Raw genomic sequence first — 13,334 nt, 5'->3', positions numbered from 1 at the left:
AATGTCATGCGATATATCACCCAGCCCTAATCAAATGTAAAATAAAACTGCATATAGTCTTCACTGTATAAATTAAACAGATGAATCCTTAATAAATATACACAAGTTTTTCAGTCAAGAGCAGGGAGAGAGATTTTTTCTTTGTCTTTTGTTTGATTAACATTAAAAACAGACATCAGCGGGAATATTAGGCTGCTGTCACTTTAAGATATAATGGAGAGATCCAATTTACTGATACTGTATACTGTATGTGTTGTCTTTCTTGACTGTTTACGTTCACTTAAGCCATAACTGAATATGTTTACTAGGATACTCGCCAAGACGAGCATTTTTTTTTACATAATTTAGTATAACATATAATACATAATTATAATTTTACATAATTTCATCTTCTTGAATATTTAAATTGGCAAGGCTCAAACTTTCATGACGATGCAGCACTGCCCCATCAACTGTCCTGAGCGTCGTTCACGTTTATGTTCTCAAATCATTGCATTAGGATTCATAAAAATGTTACTGGCCAACTGGTGATTGACTCACATTTGGCGCTTGGTAAGAGTTAATTTTAGGCCCTGAAGCCAATCGTTGGGGTCTAAGGACATGTGAAGAGAACATGATGTGAACACAGTTTTTCAATGTCATATTAAAACTTTTGTGATCACAGTTGCACAATTCTTCATTTTCTTAAGTTATAGTGCACACTGTTATTAAAAACTAATGAGATTTTCCATGTGTACCACAAGATACAGAGCAATCAGTCATTATGGACCACATCCGCCAATGAATTGACTTGAGGGTAGATGATACATCAAACTTCAAGCGAGTCAGATAAATGACCTAGGAGGGGTTCAAACAAAGTTCACAATGGCAGGAAGAAAAAAAATTCTGAGTCAGGTCCACCCATAGATTCAGAATAACAGGTAATTGAGATTATTGATAATATATATTATATACATTTTTGTGAGCCAATCACAAAATTTGGTAGACAGCGTCATGCACACACCCTGCATGTATAAGACAAATTTGATGACCATCAGCCATTCACAAATTAATTTACTCACAGAACAACAGATTATGGAAAAAGCATCTCATTGTCATCCCATTCAAGCATGCGACAAATGCTGAACACACTAAAACACACAGATAATGCACATATATAAACATATAGACATACTTGTGTATGAAGACAGTCTTCATGCCTAAGGCTCTTGCGATGGCACAAGCGTGTTGACCACCAGCTCCTCCAAAACATGCCAGCACATGCTCAGATGTATCATGCCCTTTAGCCTGTTGAGAGAGAGCTGATTTTCAAAAGACAAATTTAGATACCCGTCCTGTAAAACAGCAATTGATTGGATGGTGGGCTTTACATTCCAAAATTGTAAAAAATAAAATAAAAATAAAAAAATCTACACAGCTGTTGGGCAACTGTTGGGCAACACAGCTGTTATTATCAGTGAAATAGTTATTACATTCTGATTAAAGATAACAAAGACGAACAATTCCTTTCACAAGGATAACACAAGAAACAAGTACAAGGTCAAATCTGATCTGATGTTATGTTAAACTACTTTATAGAGGTTCTGTTCTGTACACACACAAACCAGTAATTTATGGGAGTGACAACCGCATACTACAACCGGATTAACTCCTGAAAAATGCTATGCAAAAATTCTACGCAGTGTGTACGGAACCGAACTGAACAACTAGTTGCTAATGACGTATTTTAACGTGCATCAGAGATGTTTCTCTCTTCTGTATGTGCTTAAATAACAGTGAAAGTGGTACAAGCCTCGACTCATTCGTGTTCCAGATCTTGCAAGAAAAACAGCAAACAAGAACAAGCCCACAATAAACCGACATAAATCCAAGTGCTTTATGCTGAAAATACCCACACCTGCTCACTTTAATAACTTCATAAACTCAATAGCTTTATGAGCAAAACAACAAGCCCAAAAACGATTATAATAAGTGGACATGCAAAACTGCAAGTGTGAGCAGCCTTTCCAAGCATAAGCCATACAAAACACCTCCACTGACTGTGCTCAAGTATAATTGCTGAGCATAACGAGTCTTTTGATGCTATATTGTTTCTTTAGTCAGAATTGCGGAGACCAAACACCCGAGACGCCAGCACTCGCAGTTTCGGGAGTGAGTCGTGTTCCGTACATTTAAATGCATTTGTCACTTCTGAAACTTTAGTCTGTACATGGCCATAACACCCATCACCCAGCCAAATGTGAAATGTATGTCAACTCACTAGCCGATTTGACAGGTTATGATTCTGAAATGAAATTATGTTACTAGTATGTAAATATCAGCGGATTGGTTATATGTGCAGTGCACAAATTCTGTTCACAGAAACAGGAACTATTAATGCAGTGTATGAGAGCTGCCCGTGTTCGCTTTGTCCTTGATCTCAGTGTAATCTTGTTATCAAATCAACAAGTGGCTCCCTAGATAAGTTCAGTGGCTAAGTACCTAAACAAGTTTATTTTGAACAGACTCTGGTTTTTCAGTCTCAAGAAGATTCAATGTTTTTGTTGGTGGTGGTAACTTATTTCTAATTTTGTCACAACAACCAGCCTGGAAATTCCTGCTAAAGGATAGAAAGACCATACATATTCTCTTATCTAAACTATAAAAACAGAATATAACAGAATAGTGCGCTGTACCTGTGTCAGCGCTCTGATTGGCCGGCACATGGCCTCATTGGCCACACTGATGAAGCCCATAGCAACATCCTCTACACTCATTTCTGAGTGGTGTCTTCCAGAAGCACTACTAGATGATTGGTTAGTTGAAAGGAAGAGGTTAATTTCTTGTGTGAGTTTGCGGAAATGCTTCATGGTTTCCTCAGATGAGAGAGGCTCATTTTCTCCAGGGCCAAAGATTTTTGGGAAGAAGGAAGGCAGCAGGCGGCCAAGGGCTAGATTTGCATCAGTGACAGTCAGAGGACCACCTGAACCAAAAGAGAAACAGAATAAGCATGTGCCATAGAGTGAGTGTAGCTTTGAGTCCCGTGTTTATGATACACTGACTTTTGCAGTTGAACAAAACATGGCCGAGTATGTAAGGTAGAAGCTGTCACAGCAAATTGCAAGCGTACAATCACTGCATGTCTTATAAAACATTTAAAAATGTCAACATCTGTGAGAAAGAGAAAAACAGACATGTATAAATTTCACATGTGAAGGAAAACAATACCATTTGTAAACGTGTGGAGTGACGTAGCAATCTCTGGGAAAATCCCCCAAAAAATTGTGTGCTGAGCTTCTGTTTATGATCGCTGATCAATGTTTATATGTGAATAAAAGACTAAATTATATCTGTTAATCAAAAAGTGATCAAGTGTCTTCAGAAAATTTGGACTAAACTGCTCGATTCATGGAATAATTATGATCTCTTTATGAACTTTTTCAAGCGACAAAGTGGTAGTTGCGTGGGCTGTCAGTGGAGGGACAGAAATCTCTAAGATTTCAATTAAAATATCTTCATTTGTGTTTCGACGATAAATAAAAGTCAAATAGGTTTGGCACAACACAAAGGTAAGTAATTTTGAATTTTTAGGTGAACTAACCCTTTAATGTCCCAGTACTGGAATACTTTCTAACAACTTACACAATATTTTATGTAATATGTACTGAAGTATGTGACACAGCAATAGACATTTGAAGGACAGATGGCAAGAGCAAGTATTAGGCAATGTAGTAGTGATGGGCGGATCGATCCTGAAGCATCGATACTTCGATACTGACGTGGTATCGAAAAGGATCGATCCTCACATAAAAATATCGATCCAAATGTGTGTTTTTTTACCAGTAATTTTTTATTAATTTAGCACGCAATTCAGTGCGTAAAATAAGCTTCTAAGTGGAAAAATAAGCGAATGTTAGCATATAATTGTGTAGGATAACTTTCTCCTAGTCATCTGGATACAAGACGAAACCATTCAATCACAGAGAGCGTTCGATGCTCGATGCAGGAGTTATTTCGCAATAAACAAACCAAAAGTGTACATAACGTTTCAAAATGTTGACGTCAGTAAGATTTTTTTAATGAAATTAATATTTTTATTCAACAAGGATCAATGCATTAAATTGATCAAAAGTGTTAGTACTAGTAGGCTAGTAGTAGGCTAATACTATAATTAGGATAGTTTTGTAAAAGTCACTGACTAATTACAGGCGAGTTGAGAGCACATATCACAAAATATTTAGGCCTAGTAGTCATGAAAACGTATTCAGAGTTAGCATATTAATGATGCATTCACCTCATAAATCATGACACACTGCTCTAGCACAGGAAAGTGCATAAAAGTTCAAGTGCATGCTTTTAAAATGAAAAAGTATTGGTATCGGTATCGATATCGGCGATATTGGCCCTGTATTTACTTGGTATTGGATCGATACCGAAATTTGCAGTATCGCCCATCACTACAATGTAGAGCTAAAATGGTAAATGTACAAGCAAGTAGAAGACAGAAAGATGGTGAGTCTGATCATAGACATATAAAATACATATACACCTAATTGGCCCCTAGATCGTATGTCAATGGCGCCGCCATATTGGTCCAGGCAACTTGTCGTAACTCTCATAATTGGACTGTAGACAAGATCCCTGACTATTTTGAGGTTTAACAAACCTTGTTCAATCCAAACCATTTCTCGGGGAATTACCTTTCACATGTAAGTCTGAATAGTTGTTTTTGGTTTTATTTGGTCATTATAACATTATGTTGTATCAGTTAGCTATAAAAACTGTGACTCTATAAGAAATAATATAAAGTTTACATGATTCTTATGACGTCAGGCTGTCAGAATTACAGATAGAGCTAAACGTGTCATTACAGATTGCTTGTTCTCTAAACGTGGCTCATTTATATTTTTTCCCCATTTAAGCCAGTCGAACCAGGACAACACAAACCTCAAGGAAGGCTTAAGTATGCCTGTCAGTGGACTGTTCTCTGCATTTCCAAGAGACTGAACGTCTTCTACCTATTATATTACTATATTATTATATGACTTATACTATTATATGATTGTACTATTCACTACTCAAAATTTTATTTGCTATTTTATATTGACTATATTATTTTACAATTTCTGATACACTATTTTGCTATTTTATTCATAATTATTATATTACTACTATATTATACTCAAACTCAATAGTATTTTCAAGCTATTATTATTATTATTATTATTATTAATATTATTATTAATAACAATAATATTGCCTACAATCATGACATATGACATAAACATGACATAGCAGATTAATCATCAAACTTAAGAAACTACTTGGCTTTATGGGTTAACATTACATTATATTTATGACCAATTTTTTTCCAGTGGTACAAATTGAATTTGTCATTAAAATGTCATTACGTGTTAATTCTCTGTCAAATTATTTTATAACTAATACTGGAATACTGGAAAAAAAGTGGTCAGAAATATATTCATGACACAGTTATAATGGCCTCATGACAGCCAATGTCAAAACCAACCACATGACAGTTTAAAGGACAAGTTCGGTATTTTACACTTAAAGCCCTGTTTACAGATCGTTTCTGATGAAATATAACGGTTAAGATTAAAATTTGGACAAATGCTGCTGTCCCGAGAATTTTAGGTTTCTTTCGCTTCCCCCCCCCCCCACCAGTAGACTGGTTGTATAGGTGCACTGGAACAGTCCTTCCAAAAACACATTAAACTTTCGTTTACAAAGACGTGAAACTCACCGAGTGGTCAGGGGTGTTCACTGGTATGCTCACACAAAAATCGCTGCAAAAGATGCTGGACAGCAGCATTTGTCCAAAATTTAATCTTAACCGTTCTATTTCATCAGAAACGATCTGTAAACAGGACTTTAAGTGTAAAATACCGAACTTGTCCTTTAATGTAATGTTAACCCATAAAGCCAAGTAGTTTCTTAAGTTTGATAATTAGTCTGCTATGTCATGTTTATGACACATTTATGACAGGTTATGATGTATTGGTTTATGTTAAGTTGTCATGACAAAGACACTGGCAGGTTATGATGTATTGGTTTAAGTCAAGTTGGCATAACAAAGACGTCTCTTACAATTTCATATTTACATAAAAAAATGTCATAATTGAGCGAATGACACTTAATGACAGTTGTCATAAACATGCATAAAACCTCCTTCATATTCATGACATGTGTCATGTCATGATAATGAAGGTGTCATGTCAGTCTTATGCACACCCCTTCAAGTAAAGTGTTACCAAACAGATTATAAAAAAGAAAAGATAAATGCTTTAGATAAATAAGGTATTGAGCGTCAAATTATCTTCACATGTATTTGAAATTGTCCTGTGACATCCTATGAAGTGATTCAAGCGAAAAAGCTAAAGGCACAAGAGAAAAAGCTAAAATGATGGTGTGCGGAAAAGCCACAATTAAAAACAAAGTGAGCATTTCATGAACATTAAGTTTTATTACATTAAGGATGTCTCCACAATTATTAACCAAGAAAAATAAACTAAATCTATGCTTGATAAACGTGAGTTTTCACAATTCCTTATGACAATGAATAATTTTCAATTTCTAACTAGCGAGAATCAGAGTAATTGGAGACAGAACCTTTTTCGTACTCCACGCAGATCATAAAACGTTGAAATCGGTTGAGAAATGTAAACTTTTTTTGCTGCTTTTTGCAGCTCTCCGTTTACTTGTATTTGTTTATTGGTCTTGCCCGGACCAATTTGGCGGACTCGTTGGCGTATCACAGCAATGGTCCAAAGTGGCCAATGAGGCGTCAATGTATTTTATTTTTCTATGAGTCTGATAAAAACCTAACATTCGCTCGCCTCTTACCCTTCCTATAGCAGGCTGGTCCGGGATGAGCACCAGCAGACTCTGGCCCCACAACAAACAACCCTGACCTGAAATACAGACAGACAAAAGAAATGTTCAACTTTCCTAACTTACACAGAGTTAATATTAAGCTCTCATTCTTTATGGTTGTAAATGTACTATGACATGTTAATGTTTTGTATGGTACATAAAATATACTCTCTGGAAGTGATCCAGGGTGGTAATTAATTTTAAAGCTATTTTTTGTGATATATGATACACATTTTTGTCATGCATGAAAATATTTTAATAGGTTTAAACAAGGTCTGTATGTAAGAAATGTGTTTAATAGTAGATACATTAGATAAAAGGGTAACACTTTACAATAAGGTCTCATGTGTTAACATTAGTTCATTAACTAACATACTAACAATAAACTAACATAATAACAACTAACAATGATCAATTTGTTCCCACAGAATTTATTATCCTTTGTTGATGTTAGTAAATAAAAATATTCATCTTCATGTTGGTTTAAAGTGAATTAACTATTGTTAGCTGACACAACTTTTCATCTTAAATGTTTTAGTAAATGTTGAGATGAACATGAACTAAGAATAATAAATGCTGTGGAAATATTGTCCATTGTTAATTCAGGTTAACTAATGTAGTTATTAAAGTCCACCTGTGGTGAAAATCAAGCGTTTAATGTTGTTTATATGTCTATGTGGTGTTTTTAATATGCTTTAAGACAAACCATGAGCAAATACATAAGTCAACACCATTGCTGAGTATTTTCTCTGCAGTGAACCAAAGACAGTCTCAAAAACGCAGTTTGAAATCGCTGGTGTTTCTGACGTCACAAGCTACCTTGTAGTAACCAATCACGTCAACGTGTGATTGTCAACGAGTGGATCTCTGAGCTGGTGAGTGAGTGGAGGCAGGGCTAATTTGCATATTCATAGAACTGCGTTTATTAAATGAGGCAAGGGTGTAGAGTTTTCAAGGAAAAAACTTTTAAATATGTAATTTTGGTGATCAAAGATGAAAACACACTAATATCTCGCTAGCCTGTTAACCTGCCATCCGTGCTTGCAGTCTTTTTTTTACTCTTTTACGAGTCTATCAAACAACTGTGGTGAGTAGGATCAGTCAACAAACACGGTGAGTAATGTCTTCTCCTGTTATTGGCACTTTTTGTTTATATAGTCACTATTTTCAGTGTTTGTTTACTGTGCTCACAAGCTGAAATCTCGTTGGTGAAGTCTCGTTTGTTCTCGTTTAGTCACAAGGTAAACAGTTTGGCTAGTGAGGTGTGGCCTAAGCCAGCTCCCGCTATTTATACAGTGTGTTTTTATAGCACTTATTAGAAAGAAGCACTCATGCACATCATAAACACCTCTCTTCACACTGGTACTTTTCCCACAGCATTTAAGCAGGCTCAGGTAACCCCACTGCTTAAGAAACCCACTCTAAATCCAGCACATCTGGAAAATTACAGACCGGTATCCCTTCTTCCATTTCGCGAAAACACTTGAACGAGTTGTTTTCAACCAGATCTCTTCCTTTCTTCCTTTCAACTGAGACTCCCCTGCTCTCGCTAATTGAAGTTCTGAGACTAGCAAGAGCAGCTTCCAAATCTTCAGTTCTCATCCTGCTGGATCTGTCTACTGCCTTTGACACAGTTAACCACCAGATCCTCCTGTCAATTTTAAAGACGAAGGGCATCTCGGGAACTGCACTACAATGGTTCAAGTCTTACCTCTCAGGTAGGTCCTTCAGGGTGTCATGGAGGGGTGAGGTGTCCAAGACCCAACATCTACCTACTGGGGTGCCTCAGGGCTCAGTGCTTGCACCACTTCTCTTCTCCCTCTACATGACATCACTAGGATCTGTGATTCAGAAACATGGCTTTTCCTATCACTGCTACGCTGATGACACACAACTCTACCTCTCATTCCAGCCTGATGATCCGACGGTTTCTGCTCGCATCTCAGCCTGCCTGACAGACAGTTGCTTGTGGTCCCGGTCAACCCAACACTACACCATAACTTCTCCATTCAGCTAGGTTTGTTATCCATAACTCCATCAAGGTCAGCCAGGAACCTTGGAGTTGTGATTGATGATCAACTGAACTTTACAGACCACATTGCTAGAACTGCCCGGTCCTGCAGATTTGCCTCATACAACATTAGGAGGATCAGGCCCTTCCTATCAGAGCATGCTACACAACTCCTTGTCCAAGCACTTGTTTTATCCAGACTGAACTATTGTAATTCTCTCCTAGCAGGTCTTCCAACTTGCACTGTCAAACCTCTGCAACTGATACAAAATGCTGCAGCTAGAGTGGTCTTTAACGAGCCGTAGAGAGCACAGGTCACTCCTCTCCTCACAAAATTGCACTGGTTGCCAGTTGCCGCAAGCATCAAATTCAAGTCACTGACTTCTGCCTACAGAACAACCACTGGTTCTGCTCTCTCCTACCTAAACTCATTACTTCAGAGTTTCGTGCCATCCAGAAACTTGCGCTCTGCAAGTGAACGCCGTCTTGTGGTGCCATCTCAAAGAGTCACAAAAATCTTTCTCTGACCTTTTTCTGGTCTGTTCCATGCTGGTGGAATGACCTGCCCAACTCAACCAGAGCTGCTGAGTCCCAGGCCATTTTCAAGAAAATGCTGAAGACGCATCTTTTCGGTAACACTTCATCCATTAATACTAACACTTTATCTTCTATTCTTTATCTATTATCTTTATTAAATAAAACATTTAAATAAATAAAAAAGTACACATACTACGTTAGATTAAACTGGGAAGGGTCACAGCACTTGCATACTGTTGTCCTATTGATAGTTTAACTGCTTCTATTGTTCTCATTTGTAAGTCGCTTTGGATAAAAGCGTCTGCTAAATGAATAAATGTAAATGTCACTTCCACTTCATGTCACATGTATAGTATAGAATTATCTGTCAGCAATGAGGGATTTAAATGTGATAAATGCAGAGAGATAGTCAGGCTGATGGAGAAGATTTCAGAACTAGAGACACGCATCCAAACTTTAATCGAGGATAGTAAGAGTGCAAGGGCTTTAGATACTGCTTTGGATGCGACTAGCTTAGTGAACTCTGTACATTGTTCGGCTCCAGCTGTAGAGCCCGTGCAGCAGGGCAACTTTGTGACCGTGAGAAGCTGTAGTTGCGGAACAAAACACAGCTCTTCTGTGAAACACCCAAAGTGAATCCTGTTGAATGTGGCCTAGTTATTGGCGATTCTATTACACGGAATGTGAAAATAGAGATGGCAGCCACCATAGTCACATGTTTGCCGGGAGCCAGAGCGCCTGACATCAAAGTAAATTTAAAGGTGCCCTAGAATTTGAAATTCAATTTATCTTGGCATAGTTAAATAACAAGAGTTCAGTACATGGACATGACATACAGTGAGTCTCAAACACCATTGTTTTCTCCTTCTTATTTAAATCTCGTTTTTGAAAAACACCCCTGAAAAATAGGCGAATCTCCACATAACACCGACTGTGACGCAACAGTCGGGATCATTAATATGTACGCCTCCAAAAATTTGCATATGCCAGCCCATGTTCAAGGACAGGCGGAACTGCGCAGCCGAATCATCGTCCGAATCATTTTTCTTCGAGAGACATCATGGCTTGCAAACGAGCGAAGCATGGCAGTTGCTCAGTGTTTGGTTGTACAAATGAACACAAAGGTATTTTTTTTAGTTCCTTCATCCGAGCCTCTGAAGAACCAGTGGGTTATGTGAATGTCTGATGTGTAATTGTTCAAGTTCAGACAGATAATCTTTCTCTCAAAGTCGTTCAATACTGTTTATGCATCAGTAAATCAAGCCAGTGACTAAACGATCAACTTCACGTCGTTTCTCTTAGTAGGATGAAAATAATCTTACTTAAACTGTGATTAATATACAGATAGCGATCAAAGAACAATCCCTTTCCAGTCGCCCAAGCTGTCAATCACACAGCGCGAGTTTATCTGGACACTTGCCAAAACTCGTTATGAAATCAATGACGCTGTTACACTGCACAACGAAGCTCTTACTGTACGTACATCATGTTTGCATTGGTGAAATCATTAGTGAGAGTGCAGAAACTGCGTTGCAATGATAAGATCTTCATTCACGTGATCAACAGGCTTACACTGAAGTCTCACAGCAGCTGGTTTTAAGGTGGTCCAAACTTTTAAGCTGGCTATGATTAAACCAGTCCAGTTAAACCAAAAAGGCAGTCTTGTTAAAAAAACGCAACTTGATCCTACAGAATTAATCAATTACAGGCCGATCTCGAATCTACCTTTTCTGTCAAAGATACTAGAAATGGCAGTATCCTCACAACTATGTTCCTTTTTAAAAAGAAATGGTATCTGCAAGGATTTTCAGTCAGGATTTAGACCGTACCATAGTACTGAGACAGCTCTCATTAGAGTCACAAATGATTTGCTCTTTTCATTCGATCGTGTTTGAATCTCTCTATTAGTGTTACTCGATCTTAGTGCTGCATTTGATACTGTTGACCACAACATTATGTTGCCATTAGTGGAATTGCATTAGCATGGTTTAAATCATACTTATCTGACCGTTATCGGTACCACAAGGCTCAGTGCCAGGACTTTTGCTGTTCACTCTGTACATGCTACCCTTAGGAGATATCATTAGGAAGCATGGCATTCACTGTTATGCTGATGATTCTCAGCTCTATATTTCTTCACGCCCTGACGAAACTTACCAATTCACAAAATTAACAGAATGCATAGCTGATATAAAAAAAAACTGGATGACTAGTAATTTCCAACTACTTAATTCTGAAAAAGCTGATTCTAATTACTGGACAAAAACATCCTCACGTAATAACCTAGAATACTGTCTAATACTTGATGGCTGCTCTGTCAAGTCTTCGTCGTCGGTTAGGAACCTGGGTGTGCTCTTTGATACCAATCTTTCATTTGAATGTCACGTGTCTAAAATCTGTAAAACCACATTTTTCCAAGACTGTAAGGAGAAAATTACAATTTGATGGATAATTTAAATATATTCTGTAATCACATTTTGGTAATGTATTAATTCCGCCGTCACATCTAAGCACGAAACGCTGCTTGGATGGTTTCAAGATTTTTTCAAGATAGTTAAAAATAATTATAATAATAATTTAATTGTTCATATGTGTTTATTTTTGTCACATCCACATGCAGTCTAAGTACCGCAATCACTTGGATAATGGATAGGTTTTAAAAAAGGTTTAAGAACCACTGACCTAAATGACAGGGATGTTTGCAGTGAACATAATCTTTATTTATAGAGACACATTCCAAAACTGAGTGGGCACACTAGCTTCGGATGATTGCACAGTCAGTGTTTGCATGAATGCATTTGTGCTGGCATTGATTAATCAGTAATCTTAAACAATTAAATTATTAACAACAAAACAATTGGTCATTGATTTAGCATGAACAACCCCATGTCAACCACTGGTTCTTACTTATCCATCTTATGAAAAATCACAATGAGAACAACTGAACCAACCTATCTAAATCTAAAAGAATGCTTTACAATGTGTAAAAATTATTATAAAAAGCATGTGTAAAAATTATTTTAAAAAGCATTACAATATCAGAGCATAGACTCAACAAATCAATAATTACATTTTCTATATTAATATTGTATGTTTGTTACCGAAAGAACAGTCGAGAGCCTCCACCTGCTGCTACAGTGCTGATGTCCAGCTGTGGTGCCTGCAGGGTGATGCCAGCGACAGTTGCTTCAAACACATGTTCATACTGTCCAGCGTATCGGCTCACATCTGTAGATGTGCCTATACAAATAAATCTATCATCAGTAATGTCAAAGTGCTCAAATGTTTCTTTCTGAAATCAGCTCAACCAGTTCAAACCTCCTTCACTGCATGCTAAGCATGAGCAAATAAATACACAAAGTATAAGATTTGAGAGCTGTGTGTCAGGGTTACACTTCGGTTTTGCTTAGTTTCAGTATTTTGGTTCAGTCCTCCCTGGGAGGTATAGACTGAACACGTAATACGCATGTGCATGACGTCATCGCCTTTAGAGATTCGCGTTTTTGTTGTTTACACGGAGACCGTTTTCAAAAATGTTCAAAAGTTTGCGTTTTCAGGCACCCAAAACGGCGTTGTTGTGTAAACGAAAGGCCAAATCGCATAAAAAGTTTACGTTTTTAGTTGAAAATGGTGTCGTGTAAACAGCCCCTTAGTTTCTTCAGTTCGGTTTTCTGTATTGTTTATGCGAGTGTGTATTTTACTCTCATTCTCCTGCGTGTTCTTCTTATTCATTAAAAAGACTTTTAATGATCCTCGACTCGTGCATGTGTGTGACACATGACAGAATACTGGACCTTAAAAAGGAGTAATTTGTGCGCCATTTTCTTTTCTCCCCTTTTTATTTTCATTTTCACAATGGACCTTATCATTACCCAACTGCTCTGCCTGGAGCAAAAGTGGCTCTCACTGGAGG

General features: G+C 37.4%; 1 protein-coding gene across 3 annotated transcripts in view; it reads right to left on the bottom strand.

Annotated features, from left to right (window-relative positions):
* oplah (5-oxoprolinase, ATP-hydrolysing) overlaps positions 1 to 13,334 on the bottom strand; it is a 68,471-nt gene that overhangs the window by 29,303 nt on the left and 25,834 nt on the right. For all 3 annotated transcript variants that reach the window (XM_079850719.1, XM_079850717.1, XM_079850718.1), the window contains 4 exons: positions 12,523 to 12,661; positions 6,844 to 6,911; positions 2,676 to 2,962; positions 1,175 to 1,287 (listed from right to left, as the gene is read on the bottom strand). In XM_079850719.1, coding sequence (XP_079706845.1) covers positions 1,175 to 1,287; positions 2,676 to 2,962; positions 6,844 to 6,911; positions 12,523 to 12,661 — 607 coding nt within the window. The remainder of the gene's footprint in view (positions 1 to 1,174; positions 1,288 to 2,675; positions 2,963 to 6,843; positions 6,912 to 12,522; positions 12,662 to 13,334) is intronic.

The sequence above is a fragment of the Squalius cephalus genome, assembly GCF_949319135.1.
Source record: "Squalius cephalus genome assembly, chromosome: 19".
Classification (NCBI taxonomy): domain Eukaryota; kingdom Metazoa; phylum Chordata; class Actinopteri; order Cypriniformes; family Leuciscidae; genus Squalius; species Squalius cephalus.
Note: the sequence above shows the minus strand (reverse complement) of the source record. Positions and strands in the feature narration are given on the sequence as shown.